We start from the raw sequence: 20307 nt of genomic DNA on the forward strand, positions 1-20307 counted from the left end.
GGGTTTGAGTTTTAATTGGACAGCGGCTGCCTCCATGAAAAATGGTGATTATGTGACACATCTCTCCTCCATCTACAACAAAACTGAAATGGAACAGCTCCTATGTACAATGTGGGCTATTTGGACTGAAAGAAACAATGTCATTCATGGGAAAAAAGCAAGACGTGCTCAAAATCTTGCTGCTTTTGCTTCGGTCTTTCTCCAAAATTATAGAGCAGCCCAACAGAGGTCCATCGTCGCCATACCAGCCCCTGCACCAGCACCATCAACTCATCCAAATCAGTTTCCCAGTCGGCCATCTGCTCCAATTCTTTGGCGTCCACCAGCAGCTGGTGCCTTCAAGCTCAACACTGATGCGGCTGTTGACGTTTCTACTTACACAACAGGTATAGGTGCAATACTTCGTGATGTGAATGGCCATGTTAAAGCTGCCCTCTCCATGCCTATACTCGGCAATCTTAAATCACATGAGATGGAAGCTAAAGCGCTTTTCTATGGTCTCAATTGGGCTCTTCAACATCACTTACCTATTGATCACATTGAGATGGATGCACTTATGGTTGTCAATGCTTTAACAGCTCCCTTCAATTCAAATTCTGAGTTTTCAGATTTAATTATGGATGTTCTTAGTCTTTTATCTTTTTTCCCAAATGTAAAGGTTTCTCATGTCAATCGTGTTGCTAACTCAGCTGCACATGGACTTGCTAAATTTGCATTAGGGGTAGATGAGACTTGTTCTTGGTTGGAGATTATTCCTCCACCTATTTACTCTATTATTGTAAACGAATCCTTATTTGTTTAATAATAATATAGTATTTTCCCTCAAAAAAAAAAAAAAATTCTCTTCTAACAAACCGATTTTATTAACATAAATTAGACCTAATAACTTTTCTAATAAAAATCAAATAAACAAACCACAGATGCTTTATGTTGCTTCTCACTCTGTTTTGAGGGCCCATATTCACTCTCTCTGTCTCTCTCTCTTTATATCTCTATATTTCTATCTATCTGCTTCCTTAATCTGATACAAGAGAAGCTTATATTATTGTTTCATTTTTTCAATACTTATCCGTACAACTCATACTTTTCTTTCTTATTTTCTTCTCTCTGAAAAACCTTTTTTCTTCGTTTATGAAGAACACTACTACTGTCGATATTCATACTCATCACCAAGATCAAGCTTATCGAGATCTACTACTACATGCACAAGAAGAAACTACTACTACTACAACTACTACTTCAATAGGGCTAGGGTTTGAAGATATGGATCCAAGGGAACAAGAGATTTGGCTTCATCATCATCATCACCAAGATCATGAACATCAAGATCTACTCGATGTTAATGAAGATTCTATATTCTACACTGATTTTCCATCTCTTCCTGATTTTTCATGCATGTCGTCATCATCTTCGTCATCTTCATCCTCATCCTCGACTACTATTACTACTCCGGCGGCCACTCTCAAACCCATCACCTGCTCCTCTTCCTCTTCTTCCACGTCATCAGCTTCTTCTTGGGCCGTTCTGAAATCAGACGCAGACGAAGAAGATCATCACCACGGCGGAGGCGGCGGGTACAAACAGCCGGCGACGCTTTCTTCCACGGCGTCGATGGAGTTCTCTGACCAGCCAGGGGTCGCCGGGGCCGGCGGTAGTGGGGTACTCGACTGTGTTGATATGATGGAGACTTTTGGGTACATGGATTTGTTGGAGAGTAACGAGTTTTTTGACCCTTCTTCTATTTTCCAAAACGACACCGTTTTGGAGAATAATAATAATGAAAACGACAGCGTTTTGGTGAGTACTAATAATAATGATCATGATCATGAGATGATGATGATGATGATTGATAATGATGATGATCAAGAGGTTGTTGATTTGGAAAATAATAATAATAATAGTAATAAAGAAGATTTAGCTAATACGACGTCGTCTTCCTCAGTACCAGACGATATGGCTATGGTGTTCTTGGATTGGTTGAAGAATAACAAAGAGACAGTTTCGGCTGAAGATTTGAGAAGTGTGAAGATCAAAAAATCAACAATCGAAGCCGCGGCTAAGCGATTGGGTGGTGGAAAAGAAGCAATGAAACAGTTATTGAAACTTGTTCTTGAATGGGTTAAGACTAATCATCTTCAAAAACGACGTAGTTTAGTCAAAGAAACGTCGTCGTTTCAAAATAATTGGAACTACGATCCCCTTGTTATTCCACCACCACCACCACCTCCTCCTCCTCCTTCGTTCCCTATCGGGTTCACGGGTACAGATCCGTTTATTACCGGGTCGGGTAATACTAATACCCCCACCGTTACCACTCCATCAAATTACCAAATTACCCCTGAATACAACACTATGCTCGACTCTTCTCAAACTTGGCCTTCTTCACAATTTTCTAATTACCACCAATCGGTTCCTGAGAACAATAATCTCCAAACGACGCCGTTTCAACAAGCTTTTTCAGGGTACGGGAGTCAATACCCTTATCAATACTATTCTTCTTCTTCTTCATCTCATCAAGATCAGATCATGAGTAATAATGATCAGACGGTGGTGATTAGGTCTGGGTCTTCGGCGACTAAAGAAGCGAGGAAGAAGAGAATGGCTAGACAAAGACGGCTCTTATCTCATCACCAAAGACACCATCATCACCATCACCACCATCATCATCAACACAATCAGAATCAGAATCAAGTTGATCAAAGTAATAATCAACATGCAAGCCTTAATAACGATAATAATAATAGTAATAATTGCACTCATCAAGTGAACAACTGGGTTTATTGGCCGGCCGCTCAGGCAGCTGCCGGTGCTTCTTCGCCGCCGCCGCCTCAACCGTTGATTCCCGCCGAAACACCACCGCCTTTGCTCCAACAAACTCGAAGTGGTACTCCAACGGAAAGGCGTCAGGTAAATATTATTATTATTTTTTATTTATTGTTTAAAATTTTTGGTGAATTTATATAATTTTGTTTTTGAATTTATTGTTACTAGGGTTGGAAACCGGAGAAGAACTTGAGGTTTTTACTTCAAAAAGTGTTGAAACAAAGCGACGTGGGTAGTCTTGGAAGAATAGTATTACCTAAAGTAATTAATTTTTTTTTGTTCTTATGATTTTTATTTAATGTTAAAACTCAGTTAAATTATATATTAGGATAATTAATTAGACGTTTTTTGTTTTATTTTTTAATTAAAAAAATAATAATAAAACAGAAAGAAGCAGAAACACATTTGCCTGAATTAGAGGCAAGAGATGGAATTTCTATTCCCATGGAAGATATTGGGACTTCTCGTGTTTGGAACATGCGTTATAGGTATTACTTATGTACATTAATCAATTATATATGTGTGTATTGATTCATTTTTTGATTTGATGAATGTTTTTGTTAATTTCTTTGCTCTGTTTATTGTTTGGTTCTCAATGGAGTTACAGGTATTGGCCTAACAACAAAAGCAGGATGTATTTACTTGAAAACACAGGTGAGAAAAAGAGTACTCTTATAATTTCAATATAATTAATTAAAGAATAGTGTTTTGACTTTAATTATATTAATAATAAAGATTTATGCTTAATATCATTTTGATTGGTAAAAAATATTCATAGGGGATTTTGTGAGAGCCAATGGACTTCAAGAGGGGGATTTTATTGTCATCTACTCAGACGTCAAATGTGGCAAATATGTAAGTATACATATATACATCATATTCTTACATTTAAAAAGATAATTAATAATTAATAATTAATACAGTATATTAGTCTCAATTGACTAGATATGTTATGTTTTATTAATTATTATCTTAATTTCAATGGAACCGAGGTGTGCCTAGCTCCTTGTGTTCTTTAGCAACTCTTTTCGATATTTTCTTAAAAGATAAAGAAAAGTTAGTCATCTACTCATGAAGTTGTAAGATAATATTGGTCTCCAAATTTGTTATGTTTTAATTGTTATACTAATTGATATTTTTGGGCAATACTCTTAATTTTATTTTTGTTTGCAAATTTGAGGTTATAGTTAAATTTCATTAATAAATTCCATGAATTGTCAGTGTGTACACTTGTACCTATGTGATAGGTTTTGATTAGATTACCTGTGCACATTTGCAATCTAAGTTGATATTCAACGTAGAATTTTGCTGACCTTTTAAATTTGCAAACAAAAAGTAAACTTAAGTGAGTATTGCCTTAAAAAAAAAATAGGGTTAAGTGTAAAAAAATAAACACAATGAGGTTAATTTCTGTTAAGGCTCATGACAGTTAGCCTTTGACAGTTAATTCTGTTATACAGTTGTTAGCTACTGTTGCTGTTTGTTACAGTTAGTTAATCTGTTTTGGTTGGTTGTTACACTTTCGGTTACAGCTGAGTGTTCATGCTATTTACTCAGCATTGTATATAAACTTGTAATCTGCTTTCAGTTCAATGAGATCTTCTTTTCTTCTCCATTCTTTCTCTGACTTTTCTCTGTTCTTCATTTTCTTTCTTTAGCTTTTATTCTGCAACTCTCTCTTTCTGGTTTATGACATCAGTTAGCTATGAATCAAAGGTTTAACATGGTATCTGGCCTCCGCTCAATGCTAACATGGCTACTCTTGGATCTGGTGGTGGTAATTCGAACAACACTTCTGGTTTTAATGGTGGTCCAGCTACACAGCCTCGAACTCAAACTCATCAAGAACCTGTTTACTTTAATCACAGCATTTCGATTAGGTTGAATGATCATAATTTTCTCTTGTGGAAGCAACAGGTTCTGGCAGCAATCAAAGGAAATCGCCTTCTAAAGTTCATCAAAGATCCTCCTCCATCTGAATTCTTAACTCCAGAGGATCGGGTGCAAAACAGAGTAAATCAAGCTTACATCGACTGGGAGATCCAAGATCAACTCCTTGTCTCATGGTTGCTGTCTTCGATGACCGAGAGCCTCTTGACTCGAATGGTGGGATGCGATTCAGCTCAGCAGATTTGGTCCACTCTGGAGAAGCATTTCACATTACAAGTCTCCTCGAAAATCCTTGAGTTTCGTACTAAATTGCAGAATTTGAAGAAAGGAACTCTAAGTCTCAATGACTATCTCTTGAAAGTTAAACAAACAGTTGATCTCCTTGCATCTGTGGGAGAAGTTTTGAGTGATCGTGACCATGTGGCTGCGATCTTCAAAGGTCTTCCAAGTGAATACGATACGTTTGTCATTTCTACAAACACTAGAACTGAACAATATACTGTCGGAGAAATCGAGGCATTGCTTCTTGCTTCGGAATCCAGAATTGAGAAATCTGGGAAAGAAATTGATTTTAGTGCAAATCTGGTGTCTGGTGATCAAGATCTACAACCAGATGCTTTAATGGAAGCTAATCTTGCTTGGAGAAGGTTTAGACAGCAGTACGGGAGAGGAAATCCTCAATTTCACAACAATTCAAGTCAATTCAATCAACCTGTGTTCAGGAGTTTTAATCGTGGAGATAATTCTGGAGTCAAAGCTAATTTCCCTCCCAACCAAGCAAACAGATCTGGTGCAAATCTGAGTACTAAGGTGCAATGTCAATTGTGCCTGCGCTTTGGACACACGGCACACGATTGTTTTTACAGATTTGATAAATCTTTCTCAGCAACACAACCAGGATCAAGTGCTCAGAGTAATGGATTGCAGAAACCACAAGCAAATTTGACCACCAATAACAGCTCCAATGACTCCAACTGGTATCCAGATTCGGGAGCTACAAACCATTGCACTCCTCAAGCTCAAAACCTGGCTGTTTGCTATGACTATGAAGGACAAGATCAAATGTATGTGGGAGATGGTACAGGTTTGTCTATAAAGCATATTGGTCATTCTTTCTTTACTCCACAACATGCATCTCATTCTCTTGTTCTTAATAACTTGCTTCATGTCCCTGAAATTACAAAAAATCTCATTAGTGTTTCTAAGTTTGCTAAAGACAATAATGTGTTTTTTGAATTTCATGATGATTTTTGCTATGTTAAGGACAAAGTGAGCAATACTATCTTGCTGATGGGAATCCACAAGAATGGCCTATATACTTTTGATAAGACTCATCTTGGACCTGTACACTCAGCCCCCTCCTCCAAAATCAATTTCAAATCATTGCAGCAGCCAAGTCTTTCTCACACCAGCAGCCCCTCTGTCAAAAACAATGTAACGCCCTTACTTACGTAAAATAAGATGCCATAAATAAACTGGCGTTAAGATACTAATGTTGCCTTTATTTTAAAAAAAAAAACACTTTTCAAAACATGGGTACCCAGTTGAAAATAAAGTATTACCACTTAGGGAAAAGTAATAGAAAATTTAAACGACAACATCCTCGATAAGTTTAATAAATTAAAAAAAAGAACTTTCAGCGGAAGATGGCCAAGACCACACGCAGTTACATGATCACACGAGATACACCCCATGCTGCCCAGACTCAACTTGTCACCGAAAGCTTACAGGCTTACTTATCTGCACATAGGGGGTAAATAAGGGGTGAGCTGCAAAGCCCAGTAAGGAAAAACACAATACTATGTACCAGCATTCACACATCATAGCACAAACATATACATCAAACATACAACAACCTAATCATAAGTATAAATAGAGGCAGCCACACAAATACTGAAATACCACACACTCACACTCACAATCACACTCCAGCTTCCATACAAATCTGGAGTGTCTTACGTTCTTAACCAGAACGCAGTACCAATAACCAGTGCACCCTTACGTACACTGCCTCACTTACCACATCACCATACATGTGTGGTTTCCAACCACTTCCAAGTACCTGGAACATGATTAAACATCCATATACAATTCATCGATAAAACACTATTTCAACGAAACTATCACATTCCACAGTTTCAATACAATTTATTCAAGCAGTCATACTAGATACTCAAACCATATAAAAAGCAAGTATAAAGTATAATTATTTTTCTTTACCTCAACTCCGCTGTAATTAACTCTTACGATACCTTCTAGGCCCTATAACAATTAGTGAAACCCTTAGTCCACCGATAAACTCAATATATTTATTACTCTTACTGTACAACAAGTTTAACCTAGAATTTGACATATAAAACGTTTGAATTAGAAGTCCTACTGTTCACAAAGTTTTTAGTTAATTGAAAGACCTTTCTAACGGTATAAAGATCATCAAAATCGGAGCTATAATCTAGGAGTTATGCATGTTTTCTCAAAACAGTTTCTTTAAAATTCTGGATCACGCTGATTTCTGAATACAGCCTAAAAATAAATGTTTTAAAAATAGTTACACCCTGATCTAGACAATACTTTCTTCATAAAAAATGTAGCTATTTTCCTAAGCTTTAAAAAGAGATAAAGATCTTTTAAAATGGATCAAAATTGAGAGAGATATTGAATTTTTACTGAAGACACTTTTTCTGAAACAAAACTTAAAACGAAATACCATAACCGAGTAAAGATCCTAACTTTTGACTGGTAAGAACTCCGAACTAGGGAAAGGTTTCTTCAAAGAAAATATAAATTATTGAATTATCTTTCTAACAGTACAAGAATCGCTGTAAAATAATAGATATCGAGAGAGATATCACACTTTTACTAAGGTAATATCGGAAAGAAATTTTTAAAAAAAACTGTAAATCGACAGTCTGTAAAACATGAATTTTTTGACATCTAAATACTCAGAATTAGGAAAGAGTTTCTTCATAAAAAATATAGATCATTAAATTATCTTTAAAACGGTACCTAGATCACTGAAAACGGACCTATGGAAAGAGAGATATGATAGTTTTATGAAAGCCTATTTCTCTGAAAACGAAAATAAAAACAAGTACGAATTTTACCTGAAGATTTCGAAGACACGGAACGATGATCGGTTGATTGCTAACCCCGAAGCTCTTAAGATTAAAACAATTGATTTGGTTCAATAGAGAAAATAAAAAAAAAGGAAATTGAGAGATGGTGAGAATAAAGGAATACGATACTATCTGGCTGCTAGGGTTCTAGAGTATATACGTATATAACATATCGTATAATAGGTTTAAATTTAAAAATAAATATCTAACTAATCAGATAAAATTATGCTGATTTAAATTTAAATTTTAAATTTTAAACTAACTAACTAATCTAATGCTTCACTATTTATTTATCTCACTATTTAATATATATCATTTTTTTCTAGTCACACACGCACAACAACAACAATAACAACAATAACAACAACAATAATAATAATAATAATAATAATAACAATATAATTGTATCACACTTAATATACCAAATACCAATATATGTAGATAAACTGGATATTACATTCTACCCTCCTTAAAGGAAATTTCGTCCTCGAAATTAGACTTACCAAAAAGTTCGGGGTACTGTTCTTTCATGTCTCCCTCCATTTCCCACGTTGCCTCCCTTTCTGAACGGTTGCTCCACAGAACTTTTACTAGAGGAATACTTTTGGACCTTAACTCCTTCGTTCCTCTCTCTATAATGCGAACTGGTCGCACTTCATAACTCAAGTCCTGCTTTAGCTCCATTCTTTCATAGTTCAGCACGTGTGATGGATCCGACACGTATTTTCGTAGCATAGAAATATGGAACACATTATGCGTCTCAGCTAATACTGGTGGCAATGCCAGTCGATAAGCTACCTGTCCCACTCTGTCCAATATCTCAACAGGACCTATAAATCTTGGACTTAGCTTTCCTCGCTTTCCAAAACGCATAACCCCTTTCATAGGTGACACTCGAAGGAACACTTTATCACCCACTGCAAATTCCACATTCCGTCTCTTTGCGTCGGCATAACTTTTCTGGCGGCTTTGTGCAGTTACCATTCTATTTCGAATCTTTTCTACCGCTTCAGTGGCCTCTCTTACTAGGTACGGGCCTAAGTATCGCTTTTCGCCAACCTCATCCCAGTGTAGTGGTGATCGACACTTCCTCCCATACAACATTTCATAGGGTGCCATCCCTATTGTAGTTTGATAGCTATTGTTGTACGAGAACTCCATTAGTGGCAAATAGTTGCTCCAGTTACTTGGGAAATCCAACGCACAAGCTCGTAGCATGTCTTCTAGTATTTGAATAATCGTTCCGATTGTCCATCAGTTTGAGGATGGAATGCTGTACTCAACTTCAGTTTTGTGCCCAAAGCACTTTGCACACTTTCCCAAAACTTAGAAGTAAAAACTGAACCTCTATCAGATACAATGGTCTTTGGGACTCCGTGTAGCCTTACAATTTCTTTTACATACAGTTCAACATATTGCTCAGCATTGTAATTAGTGCGCACAGGCAGAAAATGTGCTGATTTAGTGAGTCTGTCGATAATTACCCAGATGGAATCCTGTTGTTTGCTGTTCTTCGGTAACCCTGTCACAAAATCCATAGCAATATCTTCCCATTTCCACTCAGGAATATCAAGAGATTGCAACAGCCCTGCAGGTCTCTGGTGTTCGGCCTTAACTTGCTGGCAGGTAAGACATTTTGCTACAAATTCTGCTATATCATTTTTCATACCCGGCCACCAATACCTACCTTTCAGATCGTTGTACATTTTGGTTGATCCTGGGTGTAAAGAATAGGGTGTAGTGTGCGCCTCTTGTAAGATTTTTGATTGCAACTCCGCTTTCTTAGGTACACACACCCTTGCCTTGTATAGTAGAATACCCTCTTCAGTAACTGAGAAATCCCCGGCTTTCCCATTTTGTAGTTCGACCCGCTTCTTGATTAAAAACTCATCTTGGGCTTGTTCTTCTTTGATATTCTCTAATAAATTTGATTCAATTGTGAGGTTAGCTAGCTTTCCTGTTACTAACTCTATTCCAGATCTCTCGATTTCCTGTTGCAACGGCACTTTTAATGCCCTTAACATTGATAAGCTTGCATAGTTGCGTCTGCTAAGTGCATCCGCCACTACATTAGCCTTTCTAGGATGGTACAGTATCTCACAATCGTAATCGTTTACTAGTTCCAACCACCGCCTCTGTCTCATGTTGAGCTCTTTCTGCGTAAAGAAGTATTTTAGGCTTTTGTGATCTGTGTATATTTCACACTTCTCTCCATAGAGGTAGTGCCTCCAGATTTTCAATGCAAAGACCACTGCTGCCAACTCTAAGTCATGAGTTGGGTACCTTGTCTCATACTCCTTTAGCTGCCTAGAGGCATAGGCTACCACCTTCTCATTCTGCATCAACACACAGCCGAGCCCTTGCTTTGATGCGTCGCAATATACTACAAATTTGTCTTTGTTAGTTGGAACACACGGGACAGGTGCTGTTATGAGTTTATCTTTCAATGTCTGAAAGCTTTTCTCACATTTATTTGTCCATGCAAATTTTTGTTGCTTTCGAGTCAAATTCGTCAATGGTGTGGCTATTTTTGAGAACCCTTCAACGAATCTCCTATAATATCCAGCTAGTCCGAGGAAACTCCGAACCTCACTTGCGGTTTTTGGTTTTGGCCAGCTCTTCACTGCTTCAATTTTCGCAGGGTCCACCTCTACCCCATCTTTGGACACTATATGGCCTAGAAACGCCACTTTCTCCAACCAGAACTCACAGTTTTTGAATTTGGCGTACAATTGGTGCTCTTTGAGTCTACTTAGAGTTAGCCTTAAGTGCTCCTCATGCTCTTCCATTGTCCTTGAATAAATGAGTATGTCATCAATGAATACCACCACAAACTTGTCAAGATATTCCTTGAATACTCTATTCATTAAATCCATGAAGGCTGCTGGGGCATTGGTTAACCCAAATGACATCACTAGAAATTCATAATGCCCATACCGTGTTCGAAATGCCGTCTTTGCTATATCTTCCTCTCGGACTTTCAATTGGTGGTACCCAGATCTCAAGTCGATCTTTGAAAAGACGATCGCCCCTTGTAACTGATCAAACAAATCATCGATGCGAGGCAAGGGATACTTGTTCTTTATAGTCACTTTGTTCAGCTCTCGATAGTCTATACACATCCGCATACTACCGTCCTTCTTCTTGACGAACAACACTGGCGCACCCCAAGGTGAGTAACTTGGTCTAATGAACCCCTTGTCTAAAAGATCTTGTAGTTGAGCCTTCAATTCCTTCAATTCATTGGGAGCCATGCGGTATGGAGCCCTCGAGATTGGTGCTGTGCCTGGCGCTAACTCAATCACAAATTCTATCTCTCTATCTGGGGGTAGCCCTGGTAGGTCTTCCGGAAAAACTTCTTGGAATTCACATACTATGTGGACATTCTCTGGCTTGAGGGTGGTTTCTCTTGACTTGTCTACTATGCTGGCCAAGTATGCTTGACATCCCGCACGTATCATCCTTTGTGCCTTCAAGGCTGTAACTAGCGGTAATCTTGACTTGACTTTGGTTCCTTCAAATATGAATGCCTCTCAGCATTCGGGGTGAAAGTCACCGTCCTCTTTCGGCGATCTATTGTTGCTCCATGTCGTGATAGCCAATCCATACCCAAGATAAGATCGTAATCCCTCATCTCCAGCTCTATCAGATCTCCACTAAGTTCCTTGTCTGCAATCCTTATTGGCGCATCCCGCACTCCTCTAGATGATATCATAACCTCGCCCGAGGGCAACTCCGTCATGAACTTATAACTAAAGTTTACATACGGTAGTTCTAACTTATCTATCATCTTTAAAGCAATAAATGAGTGCGTAGCTCCAGAATCAAATAAACAGTACATAGTTTTCCAGAGATAGAAATCTGACCTGCAACCACAGTGTTACTAGTCTCAGCCTCCCCTCTGGTTAGTGCAAATACTCGAGCTGGGACAAGTTTGTCATCCTTGAGTTGATCACCCTTTTGCGGACAGTCCTTCTTATAGTGGCCTGGTTGCCCACACTTGTAACAAGTCTTGCCTTTCAGTCGACATTCTCCCGGATGCTTACGACCACATGTTGGGCATAGGGGGTACTCCACATATGGCTTCTTCCCTTTGTAGTTATTGGACCCTATCTTGTTTCTCTTGTCGGCTTCGTTCTGTTGGTTACTTGGCAGTTTTCTTTTGTTATCACCACCTCCATTACTGGCCTTTCTGGCCTCCCACCTTGCTGTATTGTCTTTCTGTATACGACTTTCACACAACTCAGCTTCTAGGGCTTTTTCTAGTACCTCAGCATACGTGGTTGCCCTTACTCCTGACATCGCTATGTCCCGACTTATTCGGGAGTCGAGCCCTTCAGTAAAACGATGAATCCTCAGAAACTCAGTAGGAACCAGATCTGTGGCAAACTTTGCTAATCTGTCAAATTGGCGAGCATACTCTGTAACTGTAGACTTACCCTGCCTCAGGTTTGTGAACTCATTAACTCTAGCTGAGCGTATTGCTTCACTGTAGTATTTTTTGTTAAAAACTTGTACAAAGTCAGCCCAGGTCATTGCGGCCACATCCCGTGTTTGTTTAATAACATCCCACCAGATGCGGGCATCCTTTTTCAATAAACTAGCAGCACAAGCTACACTATCTCCGTTACCGAGCCGCATGTACTCAACAATACCTTCCACTGTTCTTAACCATTCCTCAGCTTCCATTGGATCTGAGCCCCCTTCAAAATTTGGTGGGTGTTGCTTGCGGAACCTTTCATATATTGGTTCCCATCGACCCTCCGGCACAGGCATGTATTGCACCGGCAAAAATTGATGTTGTCCTTGATTGGGTTGTTCCTGACGGTTGTGAGCCTCTTCATCTCGCTTCCTAATTTCTTCCTTGAGACGAGCAACTTCTTGCGCCAAATCTTCTTGTTGTGGTGGCACCACTACAGGGGCGTTTTGATTCTCCTGGATCACCGCCTCGGCAGGGACATGCTGGTTTCCCCTGCCTCGACCGCGAGCACATCCTCGCCCTCGACCTCTAGCTCGGTCTCTTACAGCCGCTCTTTCATTCAAGCGGGTTGATCTTCTGGGTTCACCGTTTTCCATCAAATCCCTTAACTTGTTCTTCAAAAGAAAGGAGATGGTATCGATAAGAAAAATAACCAAAGATGTATCTCGCTCAAAAAGGAAATATCTATACACTAAATTATATAAACTAAAAAAAACGTAAATCATGAAGCAACAATTCACCATGTAAAATAAATAAATAAATAAATAAATAATCTTCACTCATAAAAAAAAAATTACACTAATAAGAAAATTGTTTGAGTTATACTAAAATTCTAACTCCGAAGAATCAGTTAATTGTTTCGATTAACCATACCCTAAACTTCTAGCTAACTAAAGGAAAATCAAAAGATAAAGACTAAACTAAATTTAACATATAAGACATAACATATATAAAGCATACATACTAGATGACAAGTTGATCCTTTGCAGCGATGGTGTGTATGTCGCGTGAATTTAAGATCAATGTAACTGTGGCTCTGGTACCATTTTGTAACGCCCTTACTTACGTAAAATAAGATGCCATAAATAAACTGGCGTTAAGATACTAATGTTGCCTTTATTTTAAAAAAAAAAACACTTTTCAAAACATGGGTACCCAGTTGAAAATAAAGTATTACCACTTAGGGAAAAGTAATAGAAAATTTAAACGACAACATCCTCGATAAGTTTAATAAATTAAAAAAAAGAACTTTCAGCGGAAGATGGCCAAGACCACACGCAGTTACATGATCACACGAGATACACCCCATGCTGCCCAGACTCAACTTGTCACCGAAAGCTTACAGGCTTACTTATCTGCACATAGGGGGTAAATAAGGGGTGAGCTGCAAAGCCCAGTAAGGAAAAACACAATACTATGTACCAGCATTCACACATCATAGCACAAACATATACATCAAACATACAACAACCTAATCATAAGTATAAATAGAGGCAGCCACACAAATACTGAAATACCACACACTCACACTCACAATCACACTCCAGCTTCCATACAAATCTGGAGTGTCTTACGTTCTTAACCAGAACGCAGTACCAATAACCAGTGCACCCTTACGTACACTGCCTCACTTACCACATCACCATACATGTGTGGTTTCCAACCACTTCCAAGTACCTGGAACATGATTAAACATCCATATACAATTCATCGATAAAACACTATTTCAACGAAACTATCACATTCCACAGTTTCAATACAATTTATTCAAGCAGTCATACTAGATACTCAAACCATATAAAAAGCAAGTATAAAGTATAATTATTTTTCTTTACCTCAACTCCGCTGTAATTAACTCTTACGATACCTTCTAGGCCCTATAACAATTAGTGAAACCCTTAGTCCACCGATAAACTCAATATATTTATTACTCTTACTGTACAACAAGTTTAACCTAGAATTTGACATATAAAACGTTTGAATTAGAAGTCCTACTGTTCACAAAGTTTTTAGTTAATTGAAAGACCTTTCTAACGGTATAAAGATCATCAAAATCGGAGCTATAATCTAGGAGTTATGCATGTTTTCTCAAAACAGTTTCTTTAAAATTCTGGATCACGCTGATTTCTGAATACAGCCTAAAAATAAATGTTTTAAAAATAGTTACACCCTGATCTAGACAATACTTTCTTCATAAAAAATGTAGCTATTTTCCTAAGCTTTAAAAAGAGATAAAGATCTTTTAAAATGGATCAAAATTGAGAGAGATATTGAATTTTTACTGAAGACACTTTTTCTGAAACAAAACTTAAAACGAAATACCATAACCGAGTAAAGATCCTAACTTTTGACTGGTAAGAACTCCGAACTAGGGAAAGGTTTCTTCAAAGAAAATATAAATTATTGAATTATCTTTCTAACAGTACAAGAATCGCTGTAAAATAATAGATATCGAGAGAGATATCACACTTTTACTAAGGTAATATCGGAAAGAAATTTTTAAAAAAAACTGTAAATCGACAGTCTGTAAAACATGAATTTTTTGACATCTAAATACTCAGAATTAGGAAAGAGTTTCTTCATAAAAAATATAGATCATTAAATTATCTTTAAAACGGTACCTAGATCACTGAAAACGGACCTATGGAAAGAGAGATATGATAGTTTTATGAAAGCCTATTTCTCTGAAAACGAAAATAAAAACAAGTACGAATTTTACCTGAAGATTTCGAAGACACGGAACGATGATCGGTTGATTGCTAACCCCGAAGCTCTTAAGATTAAAACAATTGATTTGGTTCAATAGAGAAAATAAAAAAAAAGGAAATTGAGAGATGGTGAGAATAAAGGAATACGATACTATCTGGCTGCTAGGGTTCTAGAGTATATACGTATATAACATATCGTATAATAGGTTTAAATTTAAAAATAAATATCTAACTAATCAGATAAAATTATGCTGATTTAAATTTAAATTTTAAATTTTAAACTAACTAACTAATCTAATGCTTCACTATTTATTTATCTCACTATTTAATATATATCATTTTTTTCTAGTCACACACGCACAATAACAACAATAACAACAACAATAATAATAATAATAATAATAATAACAATATAATTGTATCACACTTAATATACCAAATACCAATATATGTAGATAAACTGGATATTACAAACAACAATCTATTTCAGCCCGATTCTAAGTGTACTTTTGTTGCCACACTCAATGACTCTACTGTTACAGTGTCTAGTTGTTATAGGTGTAATACAAATGTACAAAACCATTTTACTTTGTGGCATAATAGGCTTGGTCATCCCTCTGAAAAAGTGGTCCAAACTGTACTCAAATCTTGTAACATTTCCAATGTTAATAAAGATTCTGAATTTTCAATTTGCTCAGCTTGTTGTCTTGGTAAAATTCATAAATTCCCTTTTCCTAGAGCATCTCAAACTATCATTTCTGAACCACTTCAGCTTGTGGTCTCAGACCTTTGGGGACCATCATTTGTTCCATCCTTTAATGGCTACAAGTATTATATTCACTTTGTAGATGCTTATTCTAGGTTTACATGGCTTTATCTTCTTAAAAATAAGTCAGATGCCATTAAAACTTTTCAACACTTCAAAGCTGAAGCTGAGTTACAACTTGGCAAATCCATTAAAACTCTCCAAACTGATTGGGGAGGTGAGTACAGGTCATTTACCTCCTTTCTTGCTGACTGTGGTATACATCATAGACATCCATGTCCTACAACTCATCAACAAAATGGTCTTGCTGAAAGAAAGCATAGGCACATTGTTGAAAATGGCCTTGCTCTTCTTGCACAAGCCTCTTTACCTCTCAAATTTTGGGATGAAGCCTTTAGGACAGCTGTCTATTTACATAATAGACTTCCCACACCCTTGTTGCACCAAGGTTCTCCCTTGGAAACTTTGTTTCACACAAAACCTGATTACACTACTTTTAGAACCTTTGGATGCAAATGTTATCCCAATATTAGACCCTACAACAAACACAAGATAGAGTTCAGGTCTGCCCCGTGCACCTTTTTGGGTTATAGTTTGAATCACAAAGGCTATAAATGTCTTGACTCTAAGGGAAGGTTATACATCTCTCGAGATGTCATTTTTGATGAATTTTCTTTCCCTTATGAGCAAGTTCAAAACCAGCAAGCACCTACAGATGTGAATACCATTCCCTCATCTGTGTCAGCATTAATACCAGTGTGTACTCATTCAAAAACTCCCTATTCTGCCACTGATCTCTTTGACCAACCTGTTACTGTCCCAATTCCCACACCAGCACCTAACATTGCATCTCCTTCTGCTGAACCAGTAGACCAAATTGCATCTGCATCTGCATTTTCTAATCCTGCTGCTGCTGATGAGTTAAATATTGTCCATTCTACTCTCAACAATGACCAACTTGCTTTATATGACAATGCTTCTACTTCTCATGATTCTGTTGGGCAGATTAATACTGATATTACTTGTCCAGATCAGTTTCCATTGCTTGATACAGGTGGCTCTTCAGGAACTTCACCAGGATCTGCAACATCTCCACGACTTCAGCTCACACCCGATTCCAGGACACCACCTGCTTGCTCATCTCCTGCAGCCTTACCCTTAATTGCAGGCTGTGTTAATGCTCCTGGAAAACACAATCTGCACAGAATGCAAACCAGGTCAAAGATGGGTATTTTTAAACCCAAGGTGTTCTTAGCTTCTCGAGAACCGACTTCTTATAAAGAAGCTCTCAAACAAGAACAATGGAACAGTGCAATGAGTGATGAGATTCTTGCCTTAGCCAGAAACAAAACTTGGATTCTTGTTCGACTTCCTGAAGGACGACAAGCAATAGGCTGTAAATGGGTCTATAAAATCAAGGAAAATCCTGATGGGAGTGTCTTTGAAGAAACAAGGCTGAAATTTCAGTTGCTAAAGGTTTTCACCAACAAGCAGGCTTTGATTTCACAGAGACTTTTAGTCCTGTGGTTAAACCTGTCACTATTCGGGTGGTTTTGACTCTAGCCTTGTCTAATGGTTGGCAAATCAGACAACTAGATGTCAACAATGCGTTTCTTAATGGTGAATTACAAGAGGAGGTTTACATGACTCAGCCACCTGGTTTTGAAATCCCTGGCCAAGAACATCTTGTATGCAAACTCAATAAGGCAATATATGGTCTTAAGCAAGCTCCTAGAGCTTGGTTTGACAAGTTACAACAGAGTTTGACATCATTTGGATTTATTTCCTCAAAGTCTGATCACTCCTTGTTTATTAATCACTCCTCTACATCAACAACACTTGTTCTTGTGTATGTTGATGATATTTTAATAACAGGAAGTGACCAAACTGTTGTTGATACTCTTGTTGCTGATCTCAACAAACAATTCTCTCTCAAGGATCTTGGCTGCCTTCGATATTTTCTTGGTCTTGAAGTTGAGTACACTGATTCGGGTATTCATCTTTGTCAAAAGAAATATGCTCAGGATTTACTTGTTCGAGCTCAAATGTTTGGTTCCAAGTCTTCACCAACTCCAATGACAAGTGGTCTTCGTTTGTCTGCTCATGAAGGGGAACCTCTTGCTGATGTTCAACAATATAGATCCATTGTTGGTGCGTTGCAATATCTCACCATTACACGACCGGAGTTATCCTTTAGTGTCAACAAAGTGTGCCAATTTATGCAACGTCCTTTGTCGACTCATTGGCAAGCTGTCAAGCGCATATTGAGGTACATCAGTGGCTCAATGCACTTTGGTCTCACCTTTTCCAAGCCTGAATCTCATGATCTAGTTGCGTTTTGTGATGCCGATTGGGCTTCGGATCCTGATGATAGGAAATCCACTTCGGGTTATGCTATCTTTTTTGGTTCGAATCTCATTGCTTGGAAAAGCAAAAAGCAACAAACCATTTCACGTTCTAGTACTGAAGCAGAATATAGGAGTGTTGCAAATGTGACTGCTGAATTGACCTGGTTACATTACTTGTTCTCGGAGCTTCACATTCACATGTCTCAACCTCCTACAATATGGTGTGACAACCTCAGTACCATCATGCTCACACAGAATCCAGTTTTACATGCTCGGACTAAGCACATAGAATTGGATCTCTACTTTGTGAGAGAGAAGGTTTTGAACAAGATGGTTCAAATCAAACATGTAGCAACCTTTGATCAGATTGCCGATGGTCTCACTAAAGCTATTTCTAGTCAAAGGTTCTCTTCTTTCAGGGACAAACTCAGAATTACTGATCATCCAATTCTGAGTTTGAGGGGCGGTGTTAAGGCTCATGACAGTTAGCCTTTGACAGTTAATTCTGTTATACAGTTGTTAGCTACTGTTGCTGTTTGTTACAGTTAGTTAATCTGTTTTGGTTGGTTGTTACACTTTCGGTTACAGCTGAGTGTTCATGCTATTTACTCAGCATTGTATATAAACTTGTAATCTGCTTTCAGTTCAATGAGATCTTCTTTTCTTCTCCATTCTTTCTCTGACTTTTCTCTGTTCTTCATTTTCTTTCTTTAGCTTTTATTCTGCAACTCTCTCTTTCTGGTTTATGACATCAGTTAGCTATGAATCAAAGGTTTAACAATTTCATGACTAATTACCAAGTATATATTATGCAATTATTATAGGGCTTAATAATGGAAGGAAGTACATATACTATAGTTGCTAAAGTTTTAAAACAAAAACTAGACATTTGTACGAAAAATGTGTACTATTATTATAAAATTATAATATATGATGTATATTTTGATTTAATGGCGTATCTAACGTTGGATGTGATATAATATGTGGTCAGATGATACGAGGAGTAAAAGTACGGCAACAAGGTCCAAACCCAAAATCAGAAAATAAAAGGCCAGCAAAATCTCAGAGAAGCCAACACACAACCACTCCAGCTGGGACCAAACAACATTAATTAATAATAAAAACACTAAAGTTAAAAAAAAAAAAAAAAAAAAAAAAAAACATAACCATTCTCACATATATATATGTTTCTCTCTCCTACATGCATGAAGACAATTGGATAGATGAACGGTCATGATCTTCTCTCGAATATCTCTACCTATTTTTTTTTATATATATATATTATATAAATATTATCTCTGCATGCATGAGTGATCAGTGGCCCTTCATTTTCCATGTCTATAAATATATATAGCTTCTGATGTTTCTGACTGTATACTCAGAAAGCATAGTGTGATGATATTTTGAGAGAGATATTTCCATGACCGATCGCAAATGGAAAAATGGGGTGGTTTTGAGGATTTTATAAGTGTAGATTTTGTAATATATATTAATATTATTATTATTATTATTAGTTGTACCGTTTTGTTATATGGGAGAGGAATGGATATGATCATGTCCATTTATAAATTATATATATAAATGTTGTAATTTTAATTTAGAATTATGGATCATAATGTGTACATTTTTAATTGATGATGCTATATTTAATATATATTATATGTGATATTATTTATTATTTAATATTTAGTTGGATGAATAGTACTATTGACAAATAGATATTAGATATAATTAGTATTTAATAGCATTTTTAAGGTAGAATTTTTGGTTAAGAACAAAGAGCATTGCCTTTTACAATTGGTTATAACAAATATTTTTTTAAAGTTATCTTTTTAAATTAAAGTAATTTGCAATTTTTATGTTTTAATTTTTATATTATTTTTGTGATAAAATTACCTTACATTAATTATTATTTTTTTTATATAAATTTGATGTTAAATATTATGCATATGTGTATGTGTAACAGTAAAAAAAAATTGAAATCGATAATCCTATTAGTATTTAATAATAATATTTAATTAAAATTTTAAATTTACAAAGTACTTAAAACAAATTTTGTCATAAAAAAATTTAAGTGTATAAAATTAAAACATAAAATAATTTTACATAAATTTCTTTTTAAATTATGAGATTTGATAATTATATCACACTAATAATGATATAACATGGTGCACAA

The 20307-nt window shown here is 36.8% G+C and overlaps 2 protein-coding genes across 5 annotated transcripts; one reads left to right on the forward strand and one right to left on the reverse strand.

Annotated features, from left to right (window-relative positions):
* Window positions 1-986: 986 nt before the first annotated feature.
* Window positions 987-19297, forward strand: LOC115713863 (B3 domain-containing transcription factor ABI3). 2 transcript variants are annotated; one of them, XM_061114962.1, is made up of 6 exons: window positions 987-2907; window positions 2992-3084; window positions 3211-3311; window positions 3425-3477; window positions 3602-3678; window positions 19123-19297. In XM_061114962.1, exons 1-6 carry the CDS (start codon window positions 1132-1134, stop codon window positions 19240-19242), a joined length of 2220 nt encoding a protein of 739 aa, XP_060970945.1. In that variant the 5' UTR covers window positions 987-1131; the 3' UTR covers window positions 19243-19297. The 2 variants fall into 2 exon arrangements, with proteins under 2 accessions (XP_060970945.1, XP_060970946.1); XM_061114963.1 differs by having other exon boundaries at window positions 3431-3477.
* On the reverse strand, window positions 5911-15355 carry LOC133037497 (uncharacterized). 3 transcript variants are annotated; one of them, XM_061114967.1, is made up of 4 exons: window positions 15029-15355; window positions 14145-14186; window positions 11696-12923; window positions 5911-6453 (listed from the first exon to the last, which is right to left on the reverse strand). In XM_061114967.1, the coding sequence occupies exons 3-4, from the start codon at window positions 12903-12905 to the stop codon at window positions 6446-6448; spliced, it is 1218 nt and encodes a 405-aa protein (XP_060970950.1). In that variant the 5' UTR covers window positions 12906-12923; window positions 14145-14186; window positions 15029-15355; the 3' UTR covers window positions 5911-6445. The 3 variants fall into 3 exon arrangements, with proteins under 3 accessions (XP_060970950.1, XP_060970948.1, XP_060970949.1); XM_061114965.1 differs by having other exon boundaries at window positions 11696-13664; window positions 15029-15354; XM_061114966.1 differs by having other exon boundaries at window positions 11696-13664; window positions 14145-15354.
* Window positions 19298-20307: the final 1010 nt, after the last annotated feature.

The sequence above is a fragment of the Cannabis sativa genome, chromosome 4, assembly GCF_029168945.1.
Source record: "Cannabis sativa cultivar Pink pepper isolate KNU-18-1 chromosome 4, ASM2916894v1, whole genome shotgun sequence".
Lineage (NCBI taxonomy): Eukaryota > Viridiplantae > Streptophyta > Magnoliopsida > Rosales > Cannabaceae > Cannabis > Cannabis sativa.